Below are 27050 nucleotides of genomic sequence, written 5' to 3' on the forward strand. Positions count from 1 at the left end.
GTGTGTGTGTGTGTGTGTGTGTGTGTGTGTGTGTGTGTGTGTGTGTGTGTGTGTGTGTGTGTGTGTGTGTGTGTGTGTGTGTGTGTGTATGAAGATGTAGGATCTTCATTTGATCAAACTGTTACAGGATAATGTTTAAAAAGGCTTCTGAAGTTAGTCATTTCCACATAAAAACTTCCCTTACAAAAATGTATCAACCCCTACAAAAACATCAGTGAATTATAACCCACACACACACCTTTGCAATAACAATCTACCCTACAGACGCACAAGGCAGAACAGACATATCTAACACTAATATTGTTCACGGGAGACAGTTTACTGTAAAACAACCATAAGTGTATCTACAGTATCGTCATGATACGCTTTTCCTGTACATGCAGAAGCGATGATGGACGAAGTACAACAATGGCATTTCAAAAGGGCAGATCGCTCATAATTAGAGGGATTTGTGCCTCTGAGGTAATTGAATGGCACACAGTGGCGGTTTAATGAGAGGTAAATCTCAAGTCATCAAACCTTAGATCACAAGGATGCAATCACAACCTTCGAGCCCCCGGGGCTTAACTTAACATGCTACGGGACAGCTTGCTCCCAAGCAGCCCTGACATGAGGCTGCTATTTTAGAAGACTTCAGTGTCTAGAGACATTTACATTTTACTAGACACTCTTTTTGTATTTTAACTAGACAAGTCAGTTTAGAACAAATTCTTATTTTACAATGACGGCCTATCCCTGGCCAAAACCGGACGACGCTGGGTCAAAAAGTCACTCAGACAACAGAGAGCCAGCTACTCAGCCAGCAGAGAGAAGACTCAGCCAGCAGGGAGAAGACTCAGCCAGCAGGGAGAAGACTCAGCCAGACACCTTCACAACAGGAGAGAGAGTGGTAGCACTTCATTTCATGGTACATGGTACATAAATGACCAGGCATTTACTAAGAAATGACATAGTCAATTAATTGTTATTTATTTTACCTTTATTTAACTAGGCAAGTCAGTTAAGAACAAATTCTTATTTTCAATGACAGCCTAGGAACAGTAGGTTAACTGCCTATCAGCTCAGGGATTTGAACTTGCAACCTTTCGGTTACTAGTCCAACACTCGAACCACTAGGCTACCCTGCCACCCCTACACTGTATTAACCAATGAAGTAATTGTTTTTACTACAACTATGGATGAATATAGATATTCTACCTCTTTGCTAAGTGTTTCTTTCAGTGAGCTAAGATGACTGCAATACATTCTAAATCCATCTTCTTCGTGCCCTCTAATAAACCAAGCTCGCTATCCGTTTCACCCATTACATTTCAAATGGCACAGTGCCCCCTTCTGGAGAAGCATGGGTAATGACATGTTCACCACACAGGACACCTCTCCTTATGGAATGGAGTAAACACAGTCATTTTAATTAGGGCATGCAACTGAAAAAAAAAGCTAGAAAAGATTTTGTGTTGAAAAACTAAAAATGGGTGTTTCTTAAGAACTAGACCCTGACTAAACTGTGGAATCGTCTTCTTATATCTATCTCACTGCCAAATATCAAATACTGTAGGTCACGAACCCTACATTGCCACACAAACTATTCAATCACCCATCCCCTCTCCTGCAGCGCTTGATGCTTCAGGCCCAACCAGGTGTTTCTGCAGAGCCCATGAGGGAAAACGTATCACCTTTCTTTTTGGATCCAGAATAAGGAAAGTCTGAAAGTGCCTGCTGTCCGGGTCTGCTTCCCAAATAGCAACCTCTTCCCTCACTGGAAGACAGGAAAAGCCTGACAGAGACAGAAATGGGATGAAAGTAAATTGATCTCAGGGCAAACACACACACGCACACACACACACACACACACACACACACACACACACACACACACACACACACACACACACACACACACACACACACACACACACACACACACACACACACGCACACACGCACACACAGATACACACACACACACACTGACTAACTTTGAAGCTGTAATGCCGTAATGATGGAGATAAATCCATGTTCTGGGGGTTAGAGAAGATGAAGACTGGGGTGGATAGGAGGGGAGAGAGAGAGAGAGAGAGAGAGAGAGAGAGAGAGAGAGAGAGAGAGAGAGAGAGAGAGAGAGAGGAGGCCATTGATCTAAGAAGAGACACTCCACACCACAAGGGTTTTAATGAGACACCAGTGTCTGCCTACTTTTTTCTGATTGGTCAGCCAAACCCAAGGTCTGCAGTACCCACTTACTGAGGTTGCGTCCCAAATGCCACTCTATTCCCTATGTAGTGCACTACTTTTAGTACCTAGTGGACTACTGTTGACCAGTAGTCCACGGTTTAAAAACTAGGGTGCCCTTTGGGACTGAACCAGGCCTATGGTAATCAAACACACAGTCCTTATTATTTTCATCGTTAACGTTAATGCAACTGGAGTAAACACAGATAATAAATAAAGATACTAATAACTTGAAGGTTATTGGTTTAAAGCAGAGGCGTTTAGCTCATTACAGTGTCCGTATTGATCTTTGGCTCAGGGGGTCGACTATACAGGATAAATAATGGCCTGGGATATATAAGGGTTAGAGTGTGTGGGATATAATGTGACAGAGCTAGGCATTAGGAAGCTAGCCCTGTGATAAAACACCTCATCATAATGACAGAGCTAGGCACTAGCCCCATGATAAAACACCTCATCACACTGACAGAGCTAGGCACTAGCCCCATGATAAAACACCTCATCATACTGACAGAGCTAGGAACTAGCCCCGTGATAAAACACCTCATTATACTGACAGAGCGAGGCACTAGGAAGCTAGCCCCATGATAAAACACCTCATCATAATGACAGAGCTAGGCACTAGCCCCATGTTAAAACACCTCATCATACTGACAGAACTAGGCAGCTAGCCCCATGATAAAACACCTCATCATACTGACAGAGCTTGGCACTAGGAAGCTAGATCCATGTTAAAACACATCATACTGACAAGACTGGGCAGCTAGACCCATGTTAAAACACCTCATCATACTGACAGAGCTAGGCACTAGCCCCATGATAAAACACCTCATCATAATGACAGAGCTACCAGTGTCTGCCCCTGATTGGTAAAACAAGGTCACTAGCCCCATGATAAAACACTGCAGTACCCACTTACTGAGGTTGCTCATCATAATGACAGAGCTAGGCACTAGCCCCATGATAAAACACCTCATCATACTAACAGAGCTCGGCACTAGCCCCATGATAAAACACCTCATCATAATGACAGAGCTAGGCACTAGCCCCATGTTAAAACACCTCATCATACTGACAGAACTAGGCAGCTAGCCCCATGATAAAACACCTCATCATACTGACAGAGCTTGGCACTAGGAAGCTAGATCCATGTTAAAACACATCATACTGACAAGACTGGGCAGCTAGACCCATGTTAAAACACCTCATCATACTGACAGAGCTAGGCACTAGCCCCATGTTAAAACACCTCATCATACTAACAGAGCTGTACTAAAAACACCTCATCATACTAACAGAGCTCGGCACTAGCCCCATGATAAAACACCTCATCATACTGACAGAGCTAGGCACTTGCCCCATGATAAAACACCTCATCATACTGACAGAGCTAGGCACTAGCCCCATGATGAAACACCTCATCATACTAACAGAGCTCGGCACTAGCCCCATGATAAAACACCTCATCATAATGACAGAGCTAGGCACTAGCCCCATGATAAAACACCTCATCATAATGACAGAGCTAGGCACTAGCCCCATGATAAAACACCTCATCATAATGACAGAGCTAGGCACTAGCCCCATGATAAAACACCTCATCATAATGACAGAGCTAGGCACTAGCCCCATGATAAAACACCTCATCATACTAACAGAGCTCGGCACTAGCCCCATGATAAAACACCTCATCATAATGACAGAGCTAGGCACTAGCCCCATGTTAAAACACCTCATCATACTGACAGAACTAGGCAGCTAGCCCCATGATAAAACACCTCATCATACTGACAGAGCTTGGCACTAGGAAGCTAGATCCATGTTAAAACACATCATACTGACAAGACTGGGCAGCTAGACCCATGTTAAAACACCTCATCATACTGACAGAGCTAGGCACTAGCCCCATGATAAAACACCTCATCACACTGACAGAGCTAGGCACTAGCCCCATGATAAAACACCTCATCACACTGACAGAGCTAGGCACTAGCCCCATGATAAAACACCTCATCATAGTGACAGAGCGAGGCACTAGCCCCATGATAAAACACCTCATCACACTGACAGAGCTAGGCACTAGCCCCATGATAAAACACCTCATCATAATGACAGAGCTAGGCACTAGCCCCATGATAAAACACCTCATCATAATGACAGAGCTAGGCACTAGCCCCATGTTAAAACACCTCATCATACTGACAGAACTAGGCAGCTAGCCCCATGTTAAAACACCTCATCATACTGACAAGACTGGGCAGCTAGCCCCATGATAAAACACCTCATCATACTGACAGAGCTAGGCACTAGGAAGCTAGCCCCATGATAAAACACCTCATCATACTGACAGAGCTAGGCACTTGCCCCATGATAAAACACCTCATCATACTGACAGAGCTAGGCACTAGCCCCATGATAAAACACCTCATCATACTGACAGAGCTAGGTACTTGCCCCATGATAAAACACCTCATCATACTGACAGAGCTAGGCACTAGCCCCATGATAAAACACCTCATCATACTGACAGAGCTAGGCACTTGCCCCATGATAAAACACCTCATCATACTGACAGAGCTAGGCACTAGCCCCGTGATAAAACACCTCATCATACTGACAGAGCTAGGCACTAGGAAGCTAGCCTCATGATAAAACACCTCATCATACTGACAGAGCTAGGCACTAGCCCCATGATAAAACACCTCATCATACTGACAGAGCTAGGCACTTGCCCCATGATAAAACACCTCATCATACTGACAGAGCTAGGCACTAGCCCCATGATAAAACACCTCATCATAGTGACAGAGCTAGGCACTAGCCCCATGATAAAACACCTCATCATACTGACAGAGCTAGGCACTAGGAAGCTAGCTCCATGATAAAACACCTCATCATACTGACAGAGCTAGGCACTTGCCCCATGATAAAACACCTCATCATACTGACAGAGCTAGGCACTAGCCCCGTGATAAAACACCTCATCATAGTGACAGAGCTAGGCACTAGCCCCATGATAAAACACCTCATCATAGTGACAGAGCTCGGCACTCAGTATGAACTGAATGTCAAGTGGAATATCATTCTGTTCCCTAACAAGAAGCACGGATCAATGTGACTGATGGGAGACCTCCACTGGGCCCAACACAAAAGGAATAACAGTCTGGAATACTATTCCCTATTTAGTGCACTACTTTTTTATATTTTTTTACCAGAGCCCATAGGGAAGCAGTGCACTATATAGGGGATAGGGTGTCACTGGGGAGAAAGCCCAGTGTCTGGACCTCTATTTATACAGTCATTGGTTTGGGCCGATTCTATTCTGTCAATTAGAGAACTAACAGCCACTTAGCCTTGGCCTTGGCACATGATCTAAAGCCTAATACACCCGTGGTTACACTAAAGCCTAATACACCCGTGGTTACACTAAAGCCTAATACACCCGTGGCTACACTAAAGCCTAATACACCCGTGGCTACACTAAGCAGGACTGAGTAAGGCTCGGTCGGCGGTTTTCTGTTTAAACCTGGCGTAGGATGAAGGTGGTGTGTGAACCTGTTGTTTGGATGGACAACAATGACTGACACATCCAGAGGTGACAACAAGGATGCTGCTACATTTACAGGAAAACACATGATTTACCTTGTTTTAACTTTCCTACATGGACTTGTACCTTACACAGATTAGTCAGCGTTATCACAATATTGTATTATGTGAGATATAACATTTGTGGAATCATGTGAAGTTTGGATTCCTGTCAACCATCTGGTCGTGAGGACTGAGGAGACGCGATCAGCATTCCCTGAGTGGGTTCTGGAGGAATGGAGTCACCGAACCCCTGGCTGGTTGTTAGTCCTGCCTCATTCTCATCCCTCAGGCATTTCTCAGTCTCATCCCTGCAGTGTCATCTCTCAGTCTCATCCCTGCAGTTTCATCCCTCATGCATTTCTCAATCTCATCTCTCAGTCTCATCCCTCAGGGACGACGCCAATGTCTGCTTCCTAAAACACAATCCCTATATAGTGCACTACTTTTGACTAGAGCCTATAGGGCCATTTGAGTCGCTGGCTGATTGTTAATCCTGTCCCTGTCTCCGTCCCCCAGAGAGAGACACAGCCCAGTCTCCGTCCCCCAGAGAGAGACACAGCCCTGTCTCCGTCCCCCAGAGAGAGACACAGCCCAGTCTCCGTCCCCCAGAGAGAGACACAGCCCAGTCTCCGTCCCCCAGAGAGAGACACAGCCCAGAGAGAAGGAAGGCAGGAGGAAGAGAGAAGGAAGACAGGAGGAAGAGAGAAGGAAGGCAGGAGGAAGAGAGGAAGAAGGCAGGTGGAAGAGAGAAGGATGCAGGAGGAGGAAGAGAAGGAAGGCAGGAGGAAGAAGAGAGAAGGAAGGCAGGAGGAAGAAGAGAGAAGGAATGCAGGAGGAGGAAGAGAGAAGCAATGCAGGAGGAGGAAGAGAGAAGCAAGGCAGGAGGAGGAAGAGAGAAGGAATGCAGGAGGAAGAGAATGAATGCAGGAGGAAGAGAGAAGGAAGGCGGGAGGAAGAGAGAAGGAAGGCGGGAGGAAGAGAGAAGGAAGGAGGGAGGAAGAGAGAAGGAAGGCAGGAGGAAGAGAGAAGGAAGGCAGGAGGAAGAGAGAAGGAAGGCAGGAGGAAGAGAGAAGGAAGGCAGGAGGAAGAGAGAAGGAAGGCAAGAGGAAGAGAGGAGGAAGGCAGGAGGAAGAGAGAAGGAAGGCAGGAGGAAGAGAGAAGGAAGGCAGGAGGAAGAGAGAAGGAAGGCAGGAGGAAGAAGAGAGAAGGAATGCAGGAGGAGGAAGAGAGAAGGAATGCAGGAGGAGGAAGAGAGAAGCAAGGCAGGAGGAGGAAGAGAGAAGGAATGCAGGAGGAGGAAGAGAGAAGGAATGCAGGAGGAAGAGAGAAGGAAGGCAGGAGGAAGAGAGAAGGAAGGCAGGAGGAAGAGAGAAGGAAGGCAGGAGGAAGAGAGAAGGAAGGCGGGAGGAAGAGAGAAGGAAGGCAGGAGGAGGAAGAGAGAAGGAATGCAGGAGGAAGAGAGAAGGAAGGCAGGAGGAAGAGAGAACAAATGTAGGAGAAAGAGAGAAGGAAGGCGGGAGGAAGAGAGAAGGAAGGCAGGAGGAAGAGAGAAGGAAGGCAGGAGGAGGAAGAGAGAAGGAATGCAGGAGGAAGAGAGAAGGAAGGCAGGGGGAAGACAAACTAGCTTCAGTTGGTAATTTCCCTGATAGCATTTGAATCCCACAGAACAAAAGGAACATTGAAAAGACTGTAGACTGTATATAATCAATACAGTAGAGATGTGAAGCTGTCTAGATTAGTGGAACTGGTATTGGGAAGGCAGGAGGAAGACAGCTCTAGCCAGCCTCAGCTTGTCAGTTCTCTGACAGTTGAATCCCACAGATGACAGAATGAATGGATACAGCATTTGGTACAGTCTCCCGAGAGCCTAGGACCATCTGTTGTTCTCAATCATATGATTCACACAGACACTGACAGAAAGTCAACTAAAGTATATAGTACGTATAGACCGGGTTGGTAAGAATATCATATCATACAGTATAACTGTTCCTTCCTGGTCTCTCTGGTCTCAGTTCACCTCCTCCTCCTAACCAGGTCCTCTTGCTCAGTGCCTAGAAGGACCAAAATGTAAATATTCCATAATAAATTAATCATAATTTCCCCCCAATACGTCCACAGAGAGATATACAGCAGATACCGGTTTCTCCCCGGCACCTCTCTGGTTCCTGCTCTCCAGTACACCTCCTCCTGCCAATTGGAGCACATTTGTCAGCATCTCAACCATTTATATAGCATAATAAACATAGTGCGTAATAAATAATGATCATACATTTAAAATCCATAGATACACAGAATTCATGTTACTTCCTGGTCTCTCTGAATCTGGTTCTAATTCTCTAGTCCACCTTTTCCTGGCTCCTCACCAGCCCAGCCCCTCTTGCTCAGTGCAGCTGACAGTGTAAAAGTCAAAGGTCACATGTTCCATTAGCGGTTGGAGGATGAGCTTCTCTCTGTGTGGCGCCCTGGGGCAATGGAAAGGGCACAGAGAAGCATAGCCTGCATCCCAAATAGCACTCGATTCCCGCCTATATGGTAAACCTGCTGTGGATGAGATAAGAGCCACAGCTCTGTAGTGTAACAGACCTGGGTTCAAATAGTATTTGTTTCCTGTCAGGTGCATTACATACAGATACAGAGATTAGTTGAAAGAAAAAGACAAGCGATTTTGATCCCAGGTTTGCGTCAGTATATGGATGGAGGTGGAACCCCACCCACATCTCATAACCCTGTACATCCATCACCAATATTGTCACATCTCAGATGAGATTATCATCAGCTCTTGTAACTGAGGTAGGTTTGTTTATGTGTAACTGAGGTAGAAGGTTATACTTGTGTAACTGAGGTAGAAGGTTATACTTGTGTAACTGAGGTAGAAGGTTATACTTGTGTAACTGAGGTAGAAGGTTATACTTGTGTAACTGAGGTAGAAGGTTATACTTGTGTAACTGAGGTAGAAGGTTATACTTGTGTAACTGAGGTAGAAGGTTATACTTGTGTAACTGAGGTAGAAGGTTATACTTGTGTAACTGAGGTAGAAGGTTATACTTGTGTAACTGAGGTAGAAGGTTATACTTGTGTAACTGAGGTAGAAGGTTTGTTTATTTCTGGAACTCTGTGATGTTTTTGTCGCACTGCTTTGCTTTATCTTGGCCAGGGCGCAGTTGTAAATGAGAACTCGTTCTCAACTCGTCTACCTGGTTAAATAAAAGGTGGAAGAAAAATACAAAAATACTGTTGGTAGTAGGTATGAACTGGAATTTAGATTGTTATTGACATCTATATAATGTAGTCACTTTAAATTCTTTATATATCCACCCATGGAAACTATCTGAACACTATTCATTTTCAATTAGCTAGAGTCAATGTTGGGACTGTAACTTGAGGCCTCTATCATTCTCTATGGGAAACACTGCCTCCTTCTGGCCACATGTTGCAATTACAAGCTACTGGAAGACGCTTTCCATCAGCACTGGAAACGACAGTATTTGCCCGAGTAACTTTGTACAACAGCCACAAACAGCAATTAAATGCCAACATCAATATTTTAAACTTTATTTTACATATATATATTTCAATTCCATGGTAACAATACTTTTTTTTAAACGAACAGTGACTGTGAGAAAGGTAACACATTTGAAATCAACAGTAAACTGTGGTAATCTACACAGAGTATATGAAACATTAAGAACCCCTCTCTTTCCATGACATAGACTGACCAGGTGAATCCAGGTGAAAGCTATGATTCCTTATTGATGTCACTTGTTAAATCCTTTTCAATCAGTGTGGATGAAGGGGAGGAGAATAAAGAATGATTTTTAAGCCATGCGACAATTGAGACATGGATTATGTATGTGTGCCATTCAGAGGGTGAATGGGCAAGACAAAACATTGAAGTGTCTTTGAACAGGCAAACCTGTTTGTGTCCAGAAATTGCAATTCTTCTGGGATTTTCATGCTCAACAGTTTCTCGTGTGTATCAAAAGTCATCCACCCCCCCAAAGGACATCTAGCCAACTTGACACTGTGGGAAGCATTGGAGTCAACATGGGTCAGCATCCCTGTGGAACGCTTACAACACCTTGTAGAGTCCATGGCCCGACAAATTGAGGCTTGTTTTGAGGGCAACTCAGTGTATAGTCTTGTGAGTGTGCATAGAATCAGTACAAGATGAGGTCAGTGCAGATAGTCTGGGTAACCATTTAATTAACTATTTAGCAGTCTAATGGCTTGGGGGTAGAAGCTGTCTCAGCGCCTGTTGTTATGGGAGCCGATGCACCAGGCGGTACTGGGCGGTACCAGAAGAATGAACAGGCTATGGCCTTTGGTGGCTGGAGTCTTTGCCGGTTTTTCGGGCTTTCCTCTGTCTGACGTATAGGTCCTGGATGGCAGGGAGCTTGACACCAGTCAAGGGGGAAGGTGTTCCTAATGTTTGGGTATACTCAGTGTATATTATATATATATATATATATATATATATATATATATATATATATATATATATATATATATATATATATATATATATATATATATATAATCAACTGTGAGATGGGTTAAAAGGCATAGAGTACATTGGCTACAGGATGAAGCCTTTCACCAATGAGTCACATTTAAAACATGGTTCAATCACTGTGGCACATTACGGGGAATAAATCCTTAAAAACATGGTTCAATCACTGTGGCACATTACGGGGAATAAATCCTTAAAAACATGTTTCAATCACTGTGGCACATTACGGGGAATAAATCCTTAAAAACATGGTTCAATCACTGTGGCACATTACGGGGAATAAATCCTTAAAAACATGGTTCAATCACTGTGGCACATTACGGGGAATAAATCCTTAAAAACATGGTTCAATCACTGTGGCACATTACGGGGAATGAAATGAATCCATGCAACCTACAACCTAGCCATAACATAGAGTAGGTGAGAGCTGAGTAAATACTGCACCTGTATAAACACCAATAATGTCAGAAATTAAATGACACTGTGAAATATGCGCTTCACTTAAAGTCAACATAACGGGCCAGTTTCCCCAGACACAGATTAAGCCTAAATCCTGAACCAAAAAAAACTAACTTAAATGGAAAATCTCCATCTGACAGAGCAAATTTCTTTTTTTTTTAAACGGTACATGTCTTCTTAAGGAATGTGGAGGAAAGACCGTTGACACGTTAGTATTCCCATTGTCCTCTGTCTGGAGTCAGCAGCTAAGGTACCTCTCCACAGCAGAGTGGAACTGAAGACTGCTATAGGTACAGATCTAGGATCAGCTTCACCTCTCCCAATCATACCCTTAACCATTAGTGGGGGAAAATTGAAAAACTGACCCGAGATCAGTGTCTAGGCTTGGGCAACTTCACCCTACTTCAAATGTGAAGGAGAGAGGCTGAACTTTTCCAAAAAGCTCCGGTCAAGAAGAGTGTTCCTATAGCAACCAGAGACAGACACGTCCTCCTCGGAGAAAGGGAGGGACAGCAGAAGAGATATCTCACAGTCTTCTGGAGGTTCAGGTTGTGTATGTGTTTCAGTGGTGTCACTAGTGTTCACACAGGTACTGTCCCTGGAACAGGGGCTCAGGCTAAGAAGTGGTAATGGAAGAGATTCTATCTCCTGGTCTGGGTGTCCATTGTGGGAACTGGTTATGTTAACTGATACTGCATTTAAGTTACAGTTTTCGGCGGCCATGTTGTCGTTGTCACGAGGCAAATTCTGAGGTTGGGTCTCCTCCCTCACAGCTCTGGGTCTCAGTGAAACGGCAGTGTTTCTCAGGACCTCCATGAGTGTAAAGTTACTCTGGGTGAATAGACTGAAAGGGAGACTCTCCTCCAAATCCAGGTTCTCTGAGACCCTGTGGACCAGATTCAGGCTCCATGGGGCTCTGCTGAGGCTGCGGTCTCTGGTCAGGCTGGGGTCTCTGGTCAGGCTGGGGTCTCTGGTCAGGCTGCGGTCTCTGGTCAGGCTGCGGTCTCTGGTCAGGCTGCGGTCTCTGGTCAGGCTGCGGTCTCTGGTCAGGCTGGGGTCTCTGGTCAGGCTGGGGTCTCTGGTCAGGCTGGGGTCTCTGGTCAGGCTGGGGTCTCTGGTCAGGCTGGGGTCTCTGGTCAGGCTGGGGTTGGGGTTGGAGCTGGGCCCTATGTCTGTGGTAGGGCTGTGTTCTTTACTCAGATCCATCAGTATACAGTCTGAATCTTCTCCATCTTTATCTGCATCCATCTCTGTGTCCATCTCTTCCTCCTGATGAGGATGCTCCATGGACCCTGTCTCCCAGGCTTCGTCTGCCACCGACCCAGGCCTGGAGGGGGCCTTAGGGGGGGACTCAAACACCACCCCTCTGGGTGGAGGGGGTCGGATAGGCCTCCGCAGCAGGTTACTGTAACCCAGGAAGCTGGACTGACCAGGGTCTTGAACCTTCAACTCAGGCCGGCCCTTCATATAGTGCCGGACTGACTCAGGAACCAGAACTTCGTGGTGTTTTCTCCTAGGCAGCAGGGCAGAGAAGGAGGGGATGCCAGAGGTAAGCCTGCCCACGATGGGGACCAGGGAGGTGGGCTGCAGGGCCGAGACAAAGTCCTCCAGTTCCTGGTAGGAAGGAGGGATGAGTTACATAAATACATTTACATTAAATCAAGGGTGTCTGTACACTAGTTTCTCGATGGAACATCAAGACAGAATATCTTAAATGGTCTTGGACCGCTCCTTTCATGCAGAGCCATACAAAGGGTTAACTACTGAGCTATTAAAGCTAATATCCTGGTAGCTTGTTGCGATTGTATAGTGGTTAATACTCTGCATTGTGGCCGCAGAAACTCAGTTCGAATCTGGGTCAAGGCATTGCAATGTCATAGCATAAGGGTTATTTTTTGAATGAACTGCAACTTGACTGTGTAATCTAGGGATGGGCAACTTTGATGGGGGGTGGGGGGGCCACAACAACACAGAACTCATGAGGGGCCTTTTCGTGACAGCGAAGACCAAGAAAATCTGCTTTAAACATTTTGCCATGCAGCGAAGAGAAAAATGTGCAATTTTACTGCAATTCTAGTATAGTAGTATAGGGCTCTGGTCCTGCTAGAAGGTATGATTTGGATTAATCCATTAAATCGCTTAGTCAAATCGAGTGTCCGAAATGGCTTAGTCAATCGAGTGTCCGAAGTCGCTTAAAATCGTGTCAATTTTACAGCTAATTTACTGCAATTCTAGTATAGTAGTATAGGGCTCTGGTCCTGTCAAATCGGTGTCCGATTTGGATTCAAATCATTCCGAATCGCTTAGTCAAATCGAGTGTCCGAAATGGCTCAAATCTTCCGAAATGGCTTAGTCAATCGAGTGTCCGAAATGGCTTAGTCAAATCGAGTGTCCGAAGTCGCTTAGTCAAATCGAGTGTCCGAAGTCGCTTAGTCAAATCGAGTGTCCGAAGTCGCTTAGTCAAATCGAGTGTCCGAAATGGCTTAATCAAATCGAGTGTCCGAAGTCGCTTAGTCAAATCGAGTGTCCGAAATCGCTTAGTCAAATCGAGTGTCCGAAATGGCTTAGTCAAATCGAGTGTCCGAAATGGCTTAGTCAAATCGAGTGTCCGAAATGGCTTAGTCAAATCGAGTGTCCGAAATCGCTTAGTCAAATCGAGTGTCCGAAATCGCTTAGTCAAATCGAGTGTCCGAAATCGCTTCGTCAAATCGAGCGTCCGATTCCAAAAATTAGGAAATCAAAATTTGTATTGATATTTTCCCATTACTGTACAGAGATATACGTTTAAATAAATACAAATATATAAAACAAATATTTTAAAATGTGTGGCTTTTGACCCCTGTGAAAAGACAATACATGTATTGGTACTGTGGCTTAGTAAACAGGAGCTCCTGAGTTCAAATCTCAGCAGTGCCTTTAAGCATTTCACTGTTCTGTGTACACTATGCAGTATTCTGTGCAATATGACACAAACATTGATTTTCGTTTGATGGAAGTATACATACCTCTTACTATATTTTTCATGGGAAACTCATTTATTAGTTAAGAAACTTTAAAAAACAAACATTATAGTGGTACTCCAGGCTCCTTTTCGCCTGATTCACATGACATAGCACATTTCAGTAGGTGGTCCAGCGATCCTCATTGCATGGCACAAATTGTACGCCATCGCACTGTACACTGCCCTATCCCATCTGTTCATTGACTACAGCTCAGCCTTCAATCCCATAGTACCCTCCAAACTCATCATTAAGCTCGGGGCCCTGGGTCTGAACTTCAACAACCGCCCCTACACTCTAACCACTAGGCTACCTGCCACCTCCACACTCTAACTACTAGGCTACCTGCCACCTCCACACTCTAACCACTAGGCTACCCTGCCACCTCCACGCTCTAACCACTAGGCTACCTGCCACCTCTACGCTCTAACCACTAGGCTACCTGCCACCTCTACGCTCTAACCACTAGGCTACCTGCCACCTCTACGCTCTAACCACTAGGCTACCTGCCACCTCTACGCTCTAACCACTAGGCTACCTGCCACCTCTACGCTCTAACCACTAGGCTACCTGCCACCTCTACGCTCTAACCACTAGGCTACCTGCCACCTCTACGCTCTAACCACTAGGCTACATTTACATTTACATTTACATTTAAGTCATTTAGCAGACGCTCACCTGCCACCTCTACGCTCTAACCACTAGGCTACCTGCCACCTCTACGCTCTAACCACTAGGCTACCTGCCACCTCTACGCTCTAACCACTAGGCTACCTGCCACCTCTACGCTCTAACCACTAGGCTACCTGCCACCTCTACGCTCTAACCACTAGGCTACCTGCCACCTCTACGCTCTAACCACTAGGCTACCTGCCACCTCTACGCTCTAACCACTAGGCTACCTGCCACCTCTACGCTCTAACCACTAGGCTACATTTACATTTACATTTAAGTCATTTAGCAGACGCTCACCTGCCACCTCTACGCTCTAACCACTAGGCTACCTGCCACCTCTACGCTCTAACCACTAGGCTACCTGCCACCTCTACGCTCTAACCACTAGGCTACCTGCCACCTCTACGCTCTAACCCCTAGGCTACCTGCCACCTCTACGCTCTAACCACTAGGCTACCTGCCACCTCTACGCTCTAACCACTAGGCTACCTGCCACCTCTACGCTCTAACCACTAGGCTACCTGCCACCTCTACGCTCTAACCACTAGGCTACCTGCCACCTCTACGCTCTAACCACTAGGCTACCTGCAACCTCTACGCTCTAACCACTAGGCTACCTGCCACCTCTACACTCTAACCACTAGGCTACCACTAGGCTACCTGCCGCCCCTACACTCTAACCACTAGGCTACCTGCCGCCCCTACACTCTAACCACTAGGCTACCTGCCGCCCCTACACTCTAACCACTAGGCTACCTGCCGCCCCTACACTCTAACCACTAGGCTACCTGCCGCCCCTACACTCTAACCACTAGGCTACCTGCCGCCCCTACACTCTAACCACTAGGCTACCTGCCGCCCCTACACTCTAACCACTAGGCTACCTGCCGCCCCTACACTCTAACCACTAGGCTACCTGCCGCCCCTACACTCTAACCACTAGGCTACCTGCCGCCCCTACACTCTAAACACTAGGCTACCTGCCGCCCCTACACTCTAACCACTAGGCTACCTGCCGCCCCTACACTCTAACCACTAGGCTACCTGCCGCCCCTACACTCTAACCACCTGCTTCTCTGGGATGGTAATTCCTCTTCTGAACTATTCTCTGGTTTCTCGTATCTGGTGTGGAGTTCAACACTGTATGAAAAATTACGATAACTCCTGTATACACGATTTGACCTCTGAACATGTTGTCATAGTTTCGGTATGACATCTTTTGGTGCTGTAATTTTGGGACGGGTCTTAAACTCCATGGCCAGCTGGACTAGACGGGACTCCTTAACTAGGTTGTACAAAAATTATAGCACCTTTTTCAAAAGCTGTCATACCGAACAATGTTCAGAAAAGTAATGATAATAATGTGCAGCATTTACTTATTATTTTACTACAATGTTGACCTCATCCCCACCTGGTAGGAGGAGTGGTCAATGTTGACCTCATCCCCACCTGGTAGGAGGAGTGGTCAATGTTGACCTCATCCCCACCTGGTAGGAGGAGTGGTCAATGTTGACCTCATCCCCACCTGGTAGGAGGAGTGGTCAATGTTGACCTCATCCCCACCTGGTAGGAGGAGTGGTCAATGTTGAACTCATCCCCACCTGGTAGGAGGAGTGGTCAATGTTGACCTCATCCCTACCTGGTAGGAGGAGTGGTCAATGTTGACCTCATCCCCACCTGGTAGGAGGAGTGGTCAATGTTGACCTCATCCCCACCTGGTAGGAGGAGTGGTCAATGTTGACCTCATCCCCACCTGGTAGGAGGAGTGGTCAATGTTGACCTCATCCCCACCTGGTAGGAGGAGTGGTCAATGTTGACCTCATCCCCACCTGGTAAGAGGAGTGGTCAATGTTGACCTCATCCCTACCTGGTAAGAGGAGTGGTCAATGTTGACCTCATCCCCACCTGGTAGGAGGAGTGGTCAATGTTGAACTCATCCCCACCTGTTAAGAGGAGTGGTCAATGTTGACCTCATCCCCACCTGGTAAGAGGATGGGTCAATGTTGAACTCATCCCCACCTGGTAAGAGGATGGGTCAATGTTGAACTCATCCCCACCTGGTAGGAGGAGTGGTCAATGTTGAACTCATCCCCACCTGTTAAGAGGAGTGGTCAATGTTGAACTCATCCCCACCTGGTAGGAGGAGTGGTCAATGTTGAACTCATCCCCACCTGTTAAGAGGAGTGGTCAATGTTGAACTCATCCCCACCTGTTAAGAGGAGTGGTCAATGTTGAACTCATCCCCACCTATTAAGAGGAGTGGTCAATGTTGAACTCATCCCTACCTGGTAGGAGGAGTGGTCAGTGTTGAACTCATCCCTACCTGGTAGGAGGAGTGGTCAGAGTAAGGCACCACGTGGACATTAGGGTGGAAGGAGACCAGGGGTCTGCTGGTGGGCAGGATGGCCAGGGTGGGGTGTTCCCTGTTCCAACGGAGGAGGTTGGTGGAGCGGATCTCTGACTGGTCCACGGCCCTGATCCGACCCGCTCCTGGCTCAGTGGTGAAGACATCTGGTAGCTCCAGGGCTCTGAGAGTCTTTAGTCTCTCGATGGACACTTCAATCCAGGTCTTAAACTCCATGGCCAGCTGTACCAATAGAGACTCCTTACCCAGAGTATAGAGGCCTGCAGACAACACACATGCATATATAACATGATCTACTGCATCTCTATACCACCAGGAGTGGGGTCAGTTCAGATAAACCTAGGGTATGGGGGGTCAGTATATATAATACCCACACACACTACACAAAAACGAGTAGCTTAACAGTTAAAAGCCTCTGGTCTCACCAATGACAACATTGTGCTTGGGCTGGCTACGGATGATCTCTTTGATCTGCTGAGTGGCTCGTTGTCTGGAGGGCAGGGTGCGTGTGGGGTCACAGTTAGTGTTATCCAGGTACAGGACATCTATAGTGGTGTTGGTCCTTAGACACGGCTCACGCAGCATGGACGGAGTGTAGCGAAAATCTCCTGGAAAGACAGAGAAGGTACATACTCTTCAGAATTTCAGCTACACACCCATTGCTGTCAGGTTTATAAAATTCGAGCACACAGCCATGCGATCTCCATAGACAAACATTGGCAGTAGAATAGCCTTAAGAGCTCAGTGACTTTTAACGTGCCACAATCGTTGGATGCCAACATTCCAACAAGTCAGTTCGTCAAATTTCTACCCTGCTAGTGCTGCCCCGGTCAACTGTAAGTGATGTTATTGTAAAGTGGAAACGTCTAGGAGCAACAACGGCTCAGCCGCGAAGTGGTAGACCACACAAGCTCACAGAACAGGACCGTCGAGTGCTGAAGCACGTAAAAATTGTCTGTCCTCGGTTGCAACACTCACTACCGAGATCCTCCGAGCCCCTGGAAGAAACGTCAGCACAATAACTGTTCTCCTTAGTTCCAGTGAACAGAAATCATAACGAAACAACATACAATGACATTCTAGATGATTCCATGCTTCCAACTTTCTGGCAACAGTTTGTGGAAGGCTCTTTCCTGTTTCAGCATGACAATGCTCCCGTGCACAAAGCGAGATCCAAAAAGAAATGGTTTGTCGAGATCGGTGTGGAAGAACTTGACTGGCCTGCACAGAGCCCTCACCTCAACCCCATCGGACACCTTTGAGATGAATTGGAAAACCGACTGCGAGCCAGGCCTAATCGCCCAAATCAGTGCCCGACCTCACTAATGCTCTTGTGGCTGAATGGAGCAAGTCCCTGCAGCAATGTTCCAACATCTAGTGGAGAGCCTTCCCAGAAGAGTGGAGGCTGTTATAGCAGCAGTGTTCCAACATCTAGTGGAAAGCCTTCCCAGAAGAGTGGAGGCTGTTATAGCAGCAATGTTCCTACATCTAGTGGAGAGCCTTACCAGAAGAGTGGGGGATGTTATAGCAGCAGTGTTCCTACATCTAGTGGAGAGCCTTACCAGAAGAGTGGGGGATGTTATAGCAGCAGTGTTCCTACATCTAGTGGAAAGCCTTCCCAGAAGAGTGGAGGCTGTTATAGCAGCAGTGTAGTGTATATATTGTAAACAATATATTTAATAGATTTTTTTACTGCAACTGTCAACTACAGGAAGACTCAGGAACCCGCTCTCAAAGAGTGTAGACAGCTACTGCCTCCTGCCACTCTGCTAATCATCCGATGGGGGAGAAGAGGAGGTTAGGGGCCCATGTGGGTAACTGGGGGGGCCCTGCCTTGATTGGGTAACTGATTAATAAAAATTAAAATAAAAATGCAGAATAAATCAAAAGGTGACTGGTCAATTATGTCAGAGGCTCGGCCCAAGAGACAAAAAAAGTAACTAAAAAGTTATTATAATAAAAAATAAAATAATAATTTTATCCAACCACATAATTAGATCATTTGTTTATTTATTTTTTAATCACTGAGGATTAAGTTTTATCACAAGCACATACAGGTATCTGCCAAAATGAAGGAAACACCAACATAAAGTTTCTTAGAGGGTGTTGAACGAGCTGCCAGAACATCTTCAATGCTCCTTGGCAGAGACTTTACAAGTGGACCTAGACCGTGCCACACCATAACATACACTTTTTATTCCTGGTTTACTCAAGTGTTTCCTTCATTTTGTCAGTTACAGGTATATCTACAGTAGGGAACACAGCAGTTTGGGCAGCATGGGCGTCAAATATGGGCCACAGCTTGTTGAGTTGTGGCCATAGAAATATAAATCCATAGAAGGGGTTTGTAACCTCTTACTCATACAATTTGAATGTTAACATCTTGGGGTACACTAGTAATGAATGCCAGTCCTGACTTAACATGGGAACTGCCATCTATTGGATTATATTTCTGTTTTTTCTTTTGCAGATTTCAAAATAAAATCACGGGGGGAAACGTACAGTTTGGAAAGCAAACGCCTACTGACAATAATCTGTCTGTGGAACCAATAGAAACACATTTTCTCAACAAGTCCCAGTTTGGAGCAAACAGCAGCACTGTTTTTCAATGTAGCTCATCAGCCATCACAGTGACTAGCTGATGGCTTCATCTTCATCATTAGGTGAGTCCGTGTGCCACTGGAAATGTTATTTAGTAGCTACTGAGATATGCACACACACACACACACACACACACACACACACACACACACACACACACACACACACACACACACACACACACACACACACACACACACACACACACACACACACACACACACACACACACACACACACACACACACACACACACACACACACAGTTGAAGTCGGAAGATTACATACACATTAGCCAAATACATTTTCACAATTCCTGACATTTAATCCTAGTAAAAAGTATAGTCTTAGGTCAGTTAGGTTCACCACTTTATTTTAAGAATGTGAAATGTCTGAATAATAGTAGAGAGAATTATTTATTTAATTTAGTGTATGTAAACTTCTGACCCACTGGTATTGTGACACAGTAAATTATAAGTGAAATAATCTGTCTGTAAACAATTGTTGGAAAAATTCCTTGTGTCATGCACAAAGTAGATGTCCTAAACGACTTGCCAAAACTATAGTTTGTTAACAAGAAACGTGTGGAGTGGTTGAAAAACGAGTTTTAATGACTCCAACCTAAATGTATGTAAACTTCCGACTTCCGACAACTGTATGTATGTATGTATGTATGTATGTATGTATGTATGTATGTATGTATGTATGTATGTATGTATGTATGTATGTATGTATGTATGTATGTATAAACTCAGCAAAAAACATCCCTTTTTCAAGACCCTGTCTTTCAAAGATAATTCGTAAAAATCCAAGTAAGTTCACAGATCTACATTGTAAAGGGTTTAAACACTGTTTCCCATGTTTGTTCAATGAACCATAAACAATTAATGAACATGCACCTGTGGAACGGTGATTAAGACACTAACAGCTTACAGACGTTAGGCAATTAAGGTCACAGTTATGAAAACTTAGGACACTAAAGAGGCCTTTCTACTGACTCTGAAAAACACCAAAAGAAAGATGCCCAGGGTCCCTGCTCATCTGCGTGAACATGCCGTAGGCATGCTGCAGGGAGGCATGAGGACTGCAGATGTGGCCAGGGCAATAAATTGCATTGTCTGTACTGTGAGACGCCTAAGACAGCGTAACAGGGAGACAGGAAGGACAGCTGATCGTCCTCGCAGTGGCAGACCATGTGTAACATCACCTGCACAGGATCGGTACATCCGAACATCACACCTGCGGGACAGGTACAGGAAGGCAACAACAACTGCCTGAGTTACACCAGGAACACACAATCCCTCTATCAGTGCTCACTGTCCTCAATAGGCTGAGAGAGGCTGGACTGAGGGCTTGTAGGCCTGTTGTAAGGCAGGTCCTCACCAGACATAGCCGGCAACAACGTCGCCTATGGGCACAAACCCACCGTCGCTGGACCAGACAGGACTGGCAAAAAGTGCACTTCACTGACGAGACGAGTTTTCGTCTCACCAGGGGTGATGGTCGGATTTGCATTTCTCGACGAAGGAACGAGCGTTTCACCGAGGACTGTACTCTGGAGCGGGATCGATTTGGAGGTGGAGGGTCCGTCATGGTCTGGGGCGGTGTGTCACTACATCATCGGGCTGAGCTTGTTGTCATTGCAGGCAATCTCAACACTGTGCGTTACAGGGAAGACATCCTCCTCCCTCATGTGGTACCCTTCCTGCAGGCTCATCCTGACATGACCCTCCAGCATGACAATGCCACCAGCCATACTGCTCGTTCTGTGTGTGATTTCCTGCAAGACAGGAATGTCAGTGTTCCTCCATGGCCAGCAAAGAGCCCAGATCTCAATCTCATTGAGCACGTCTGGGACCTGTTGTATCGGAGAGTGAAGCGGGGGCCATTCACCCCCCCAGAAATGTCCGGGAACTTGCAGGTGCCTTGGCGGAAGAGTGGGGTGACATATCACAGCAAGAACTGGCAAATGTGGTGCAGTTCATGAGGAGGAGATGCACTGCAGTACTTAATGCAGCTGGTGGCCACACCAGATACTGACTGTTACTTTTGATTTTGCCCCCCCTTGTTCAGGGACACATTATTACATTTCTGTTAGTCACGTCTGTGGAACTTGTTCAGTTTATGTCTCAGCTGTTGAATCTTGTTATGTTCATACAAATATTTACACATGTTAAGTTTGCTGAAAATAAACACAGCTGACAGTGAGAGGACGTTTATTTTTTTGCTGAGATGAGATTATATATATATATATATATATAAACAGTGAATATAGCCTCCTAATATTTTACAATGTGTCACTTCATTGGCTGGCTAAATGCCAAAGTTGACTAGTTAGAGAGAGAGACTGTGAAGTACAGTGTAGAGTATGTTGTGTAGAAGTCATCAGTGTAGAGTATGTTGTGTAGAAGTCACCAGTGTAGAGTATGGTGTGTAGAATAGTCACCAGTGTAGAGTATGGTGTGTAGAATAGTCACCAGTGTAGAGTATGGTGTGTAGAATAGTCACCAGTGTAGAGTATGGTGTGTAGAATAGTCACCAGTGTAGAGTATGGTGTGTAGAATAGTCACCAGTGTAGAGTATGGTGTGTAGAATAGTCACCAGTGTAGAGTATGGTGTGTAGAATAGTCACCAGTGTAGAGTATGGTGTGTAGAATAGTCACCAGTGTAGAGTATGGTGTGTAGAATAGTCACCAGTGTAGAGTATGGTGTGTAGAATAGTCACCAGTGTAGAGTATGGTGTGTAGAATAGTCACCAGTGTAGAGTATGGTGTGTAGAATAGTCACCAGTGTAGAGTATGGTGTGTAGAATAGTCACCAGTGTAGAGTATGGTGTGTAGAATAGTCACCAGTGTAGAGTATGGTGTGTAGAATAGTCACCAGTGTAGAGTATGGTGTGTAGAATAGTCACCAGTGTAGAGTATGGTGTGTAGAATAGTCACCAGTGTAGAGTATGGTGCCAAAGTATCCTTGGAACAGGAACATGACCGCCCCTGGACAGTGGTTAGCATCCATGAGAGTGACGGTCAATCTCTCCTTGCCTATATCATCCAGAGGCAACATGTTGGGTTCTCCCACCTCTAGAGGATGGATCCATCTCTCTCTGACCTGAACACAGGCAAGAGGAGGCCTTATCACAAACTGAAGTATAGAGCACCTAAAAGCTAATTAACACTTTTGCAAAAAAAAAAAAAAGTAGATGCTACGCACAGGGTGGTTGGTGGCACCTTAATTGGGGAGGACGGGCTCATAGTAATGGATGGAGCAGGATTGGTGGAATGGGATCAAATACATGGTCTCCGTCGCTCCATTCCATCGCTCCATTCCAGCTATTACTATGAGCCGTCCTCCCTACACCAGCCTCCACTGACGCTATGGTGTATACAGTCATTCATATTTCAATAGCTAGCTCAAGAATTGGTAATGGCAAGCAAGAATAGTTTAAACAATTATCCCATATCTACATTCCTCATGTTGCCGTGTGTTTAATGTAGAATATAATTGATACTTTGTCTTTCACACCTGTAGTTTGAGTTTGAGCAGCGTGGCAGTAACCGGTGAACAGTAGATTGGTCTGTTGGCCCAGGTCGAGGTCAGGCTCGTGGTATGGTCACTGTGCATATGGGACAGGAAGAACAGGCGGACATGCGGACACTTCCTGACCTGCCAGAAGTCCACAGCCAGTGGAGTATGGGGGATGACTTTTCCATTCATTATCACAGCTCTGGAGTATCCTCCTGAGAAAAAGACACTGTTAGACATTCAAACTACTATAAAAAACAGCTATTTGGCATACAACAAACATGGGTAATTATATATACACACAAACAACAAACATGGGTAATTATATATACACACAAACAACAAACATGGGTAATTATATATATACACACAAACAACAAACATGGGTAATTATATATATACACACAAACAACAAACATGGGTAATTATATATACACACAAACAACAAACATGGGTAATTATATATACACACAAACAACAAACATTGGTATATATATATATATACTTGGCATACAACATGGGTAATTATATATATACACACACACACACCATGCGTTAGTGTTGATATGAAATATGTAAATTGTGTGTTAATTGTATGGAAAAAAGGCAACATTGTTCTGCCCTCTAATTGACCTGTCAAAAGACTTCGATAGTGTTGATCACTCACTGCTAATTCAGAGGCTTTCTTCAACTGGTCTCGACCAGGCTGCATGTAAAACCACACCCCAGTCTCAGGGATGTTTAATTGGAAATTCCCTCAGTCTCTATTGAGTTAGGCAAAACTCCTTTTAGTTGTTAATGGTTCTTCAATTGGATGTTTTGGTCCATTCAGAAAGCTGATTGAGGACCTTATTACTGATGAATATGTTTTTCTTTCTGGTTGCGTTTCATTTGTATTCTGATGTGTTGTGTATTTCTGTAATTTAGCGCTAATCTGTGAAATAGATATTAGTCTCAGTATGACTCCATGATAAAATAGGGATTAAATAAACAAATAAAATGTAAATATATATTTTGCTAGTACTAGCTAACGTTAGCTATGCAAATAAACTATACTGTTTACCTAGTAGCAGATTATATATATCTCAAAACTAAATCAATTACATTGAGTGAAATATTACAACGGCTTGGACAACTAACAATGTGAATACTTGCGTGCAAATGAGATGGTCGCGCATGGCCACGTCACTACAGACTTCAGTTAAAAATCTATTTCTTCCAATCTAGCGCACAGCCCTGGTAGCTCGCCGTGATCGTATAGTGGTTAGTACTCTGCGTTGTGGCCGCAGCAACCCCGGTTCGAATCCGGGTCACGGCATTGCGATACACAATGTCACGGCAAATGGGCTCTTTTTTCCCTCCCTGGATAACTATAGTCTGGCTAAAACAAAAATGATGTTTGTTTAGCTAAACTTAATCACTGTCACTAGCCGTTTACTCAAACCTGCGCCGTAGTGGCTGCAGGCCTTTGTACATGGACCACTGGTCAATATACAATATAATGTTTACATATTGTTGCACCCGTTTCACATGAATATACACTGTATTGTAGTTAAGGTCATCCTATTCAACTATTGCTGTGACGTTACATATACTATTATATCCTCAGATACAGTGTATACACTGTATACACAAAACGTTCCTGTCCATAATGATTATACATCCCATCTCATACATACTGTGGACTCCGACACTGTTCATCCTAATCTTTCAAAATTCCATTGATTGATTTGAACTGGCTGATTAGCAAACAAGCAAATTACACCTGTTCCTAAACATCCGTCAACGAGCTTTTGAAGAAGAAAAAAGGGAGAAACCGCTTAGCGGGCGTGTATACGTCACTGCGTAGAAATATGTGCACGTTTGAGTAGCTAAGAATCCCCTCCTTCAACACAGCCCTGGTAGCTCGCCGTGATCGTATAGTGGTTAGTACTCTGCGTTGTGGCCGCAGCAACCCCGGTTCGAATCCGGGTCACGGCATTGCGAATTCACAATGTCACGGCAAAGGGCTCATTTTTTGGATTAGATAAATTAACTGAGTCATTTTGACATTAACAAGCCCTTTTGGTTGAACAGCCAGCGAACGTTACACATAGTGTTGCACAAAGACAAAAACTGCATCACTTCAGCTACGTAACGTTACGTTAGCTAGTTAACAAGACATGGACAAGTCAAGCGGAACAGCAAATTAGACGAACAAAGTCAGGTTAGTTAGTCAACAGCGATCTGTGTATTTAATTACCTTGCAAGGTGTCGAATGGGCTACGTTAGCTAAATCAAGACAACTAACGTTATCTATAGCAAGCTACTGAACGCTGCATTGCAATTCTGCCATGTGTGTTGTATTTCCCATCAAATTTAGCAACACAAGAGTGTAAACATTTGGACTCACGGGACTGTTACTTCCAATTCCAAAGATTCTGCCACATTGTTGTGAATGTGTTCCTGACTGTCCCACGCAACGTGACACACGCCGTGCCCCCTTTAGAAAAAAAAGAGCGGTAAGGTTCTTCTTCTGTTTTGGTATCAAGGCGTTTGCAGTTTTTGTTTGTGCATGTCGCCACCTACTGTCAGTCGGCTTGTAATTCAATCACGTTACATTATGTGATACAAAAATGAAAAAAGAAAGGGAAATGGGGATACCTACAACTGAGTGCCTTCAACTGAAATGTGTCTTCTGCATTTAACCCAACCCCTCTGAATGAGAGGGGCTGCCTTAATCAACATCCACGTCTTTGGTGCCAGGGGGTTAACTGCCTTGCTCTGGGGCAGAACGACAGATTTTTACCTTGTCAGCTCTGGGATTCGATCCAGCAACGGAAGCTCTAACCACGAAGGGGGAAAGGAAAGAATTGCACAAACCAACTAACATCTATACACCACTATTACATACCACCATCTATATACCACTATTACATACCACCATCTATATACCACTATTACATACCACCATCTATACACCACTATTACATACCACCATCTATATACCACTATTACACACCACCATCTATATACCACTATTACACACCACTATCTATATACCACTATTACACACCACCATCTATATACCACTATTACACACCACCATCTATATACAACTATTACACACCACCATCTATATACCACTATTACACACCACCATCTATATACCACTATTACATACCACCATCTATATACCACTATTACTCACCACCATCTATATACCACAATATATATACCACTATTACACACCACCATCTATATACCACTATTACACACCACTATTACACACCACCATCTATATACAACTATTACACACCACCATCTATATACCACTATTACACACCACCATCTTTATACCACCATCTATATACCACTATTACACACCACCATCTATATACAACTATTACTCACCACCATCTATATACCACTATTACACACCACCATCTATATACCACCATCTATATACCACTATTACACACCACCATCTATATACCACTATTACACACCACCATCTATATACCACTATTACATACCACCATCTATATACCACTATTACACACCACCATCTATATACCACTATTACATACCACCATCTATATACCACTATTACACACCACCATCTATATACCACTATTACACACCACCATCTATATACCACTATTACACACCACCATCTATATACCACTATTACATACCACCAACTATATACCACTATTACACACCACCATCTATATACCATTATTACACACCACTATTTATATACCACTATTACACACCACCATCAATATACCACTATTACATACCACCATCAATATACCACTATTACACACCACCATCTATATACCACTATTACACACCACCATCTATATACCACTATTACACACCACCATCTATATACCACTATTACACACCACCAACTACAGTGCCTTGCGAAAGTATTTGGCCCCCTTGAACTTTGCGACCTTTTGCCACATTTCAGGCTTCAAACATAAAGATATAAAACTGTATTTTTTGTGAAGAATCAACAACAAGTGGGACACAATCATGAAGTGGAACGACATTTATTGGATATTTCAAACTTTTTTAACAAATCAAAAACTGAAAAATTGGGCGTGCAAAA

General features: G+C 44.7%; 1 protein-coding gene and 2 non-coding genes across 7 annotated transcripts; 2 read left to right on the plus strand and 1 right to left on the minus strand.

Moving 5' to 3' along the window:
• Positions 1–10339: 10339 nt before the first annotated feature.
• On the minus strand, positions 10340–25435 carry dclre1b (DNA cross-link repair 1B). Of its 5 annotated transcripts, none has more exons than XM_046344709.1 (6): positions 25341–25435; positions 22949–23163; positions 22369–22534; positions 17251–17433; positions 16784–17085; positions 10340–12400 (listed from the first exon to the last, which is right to left on the minus strand). In XM_046344709.1, the coding sequence occupies exons 2-6, from the start codon at positions 23138–23140 to the stop codon at positions 11186–11188; spliced, it is 2058 nt and encodes a 685-aa protein (XP_046200665.1). In that variant the 5' UTR covers positions 23141–23163; positions 25341–25435; the 3' UTR covers positions 10340–11185. The 5 variants fall into 5 exon arrangements, with proteins under 5 accessions (XP_046200665.1, XP_046200666.1, XP_046200664.1 ...); XM_046344710.1 differs by lacking the exon at positions 25341–25435 and adding an exon at positions 25191–25326; XM_046344708.1 differs by lacking the exon at positions 25341–25435 and adding an exon at positions 24628–24828.
• On the plus strand, positions 24195–24266 carry trnah-gug. Its single transcript has one exon. It is a non-coding gene; the product is annotated as a tRNA-His (tRNA).
• On the plus strand, positions 24857–24928 carry trnah-gug. Its single transcript has one exon. It is a non-coding gene; the product is annotated as a tRNA-His (tRNA).
• Positions 25436–27050: the final 1615 nt, after the last annotated feature.

This window comes from Oncorhynchus gorbuscha, linkage group LG03 (genome assembly GCF_021184085.1).
Source record: "Oncorhynchus gorbuscha isolate QuinsamMale2020 ecotype Even-year linkage group LG03, OgorEven_v1.0, whole genome shotgun sequence".
NCBI lineage: Eukaryota > Metazoa > Chordata > Actinopteri > Salmoniformes > Salmonidae > Oncorhynchus > Oncorhynchus gorbuscha.

Bases quoted from the DNA above. Each gene is read 5' to 3' on its own strand.
- dclre1b (XM_046344708.1), bottom strand. From the start codon at position 24,649: ATGAACAGTGTCGGAGTCCACA. The intron at 23,164-24,627 runs GTATGTATGAGA...TCTTTTTCTCAG, and splicing joins GAACAGTGTCGGAGTCCACA to GAGGATACTCCAGAGCTGTG. The intron at 12,401-16,783 runs GTAGGGATGAGT...CCTTCCTACCAG, and splicing joins CTGACCACTCCTCCTACCAG to GAACTGGAGGACTTTGTCTC.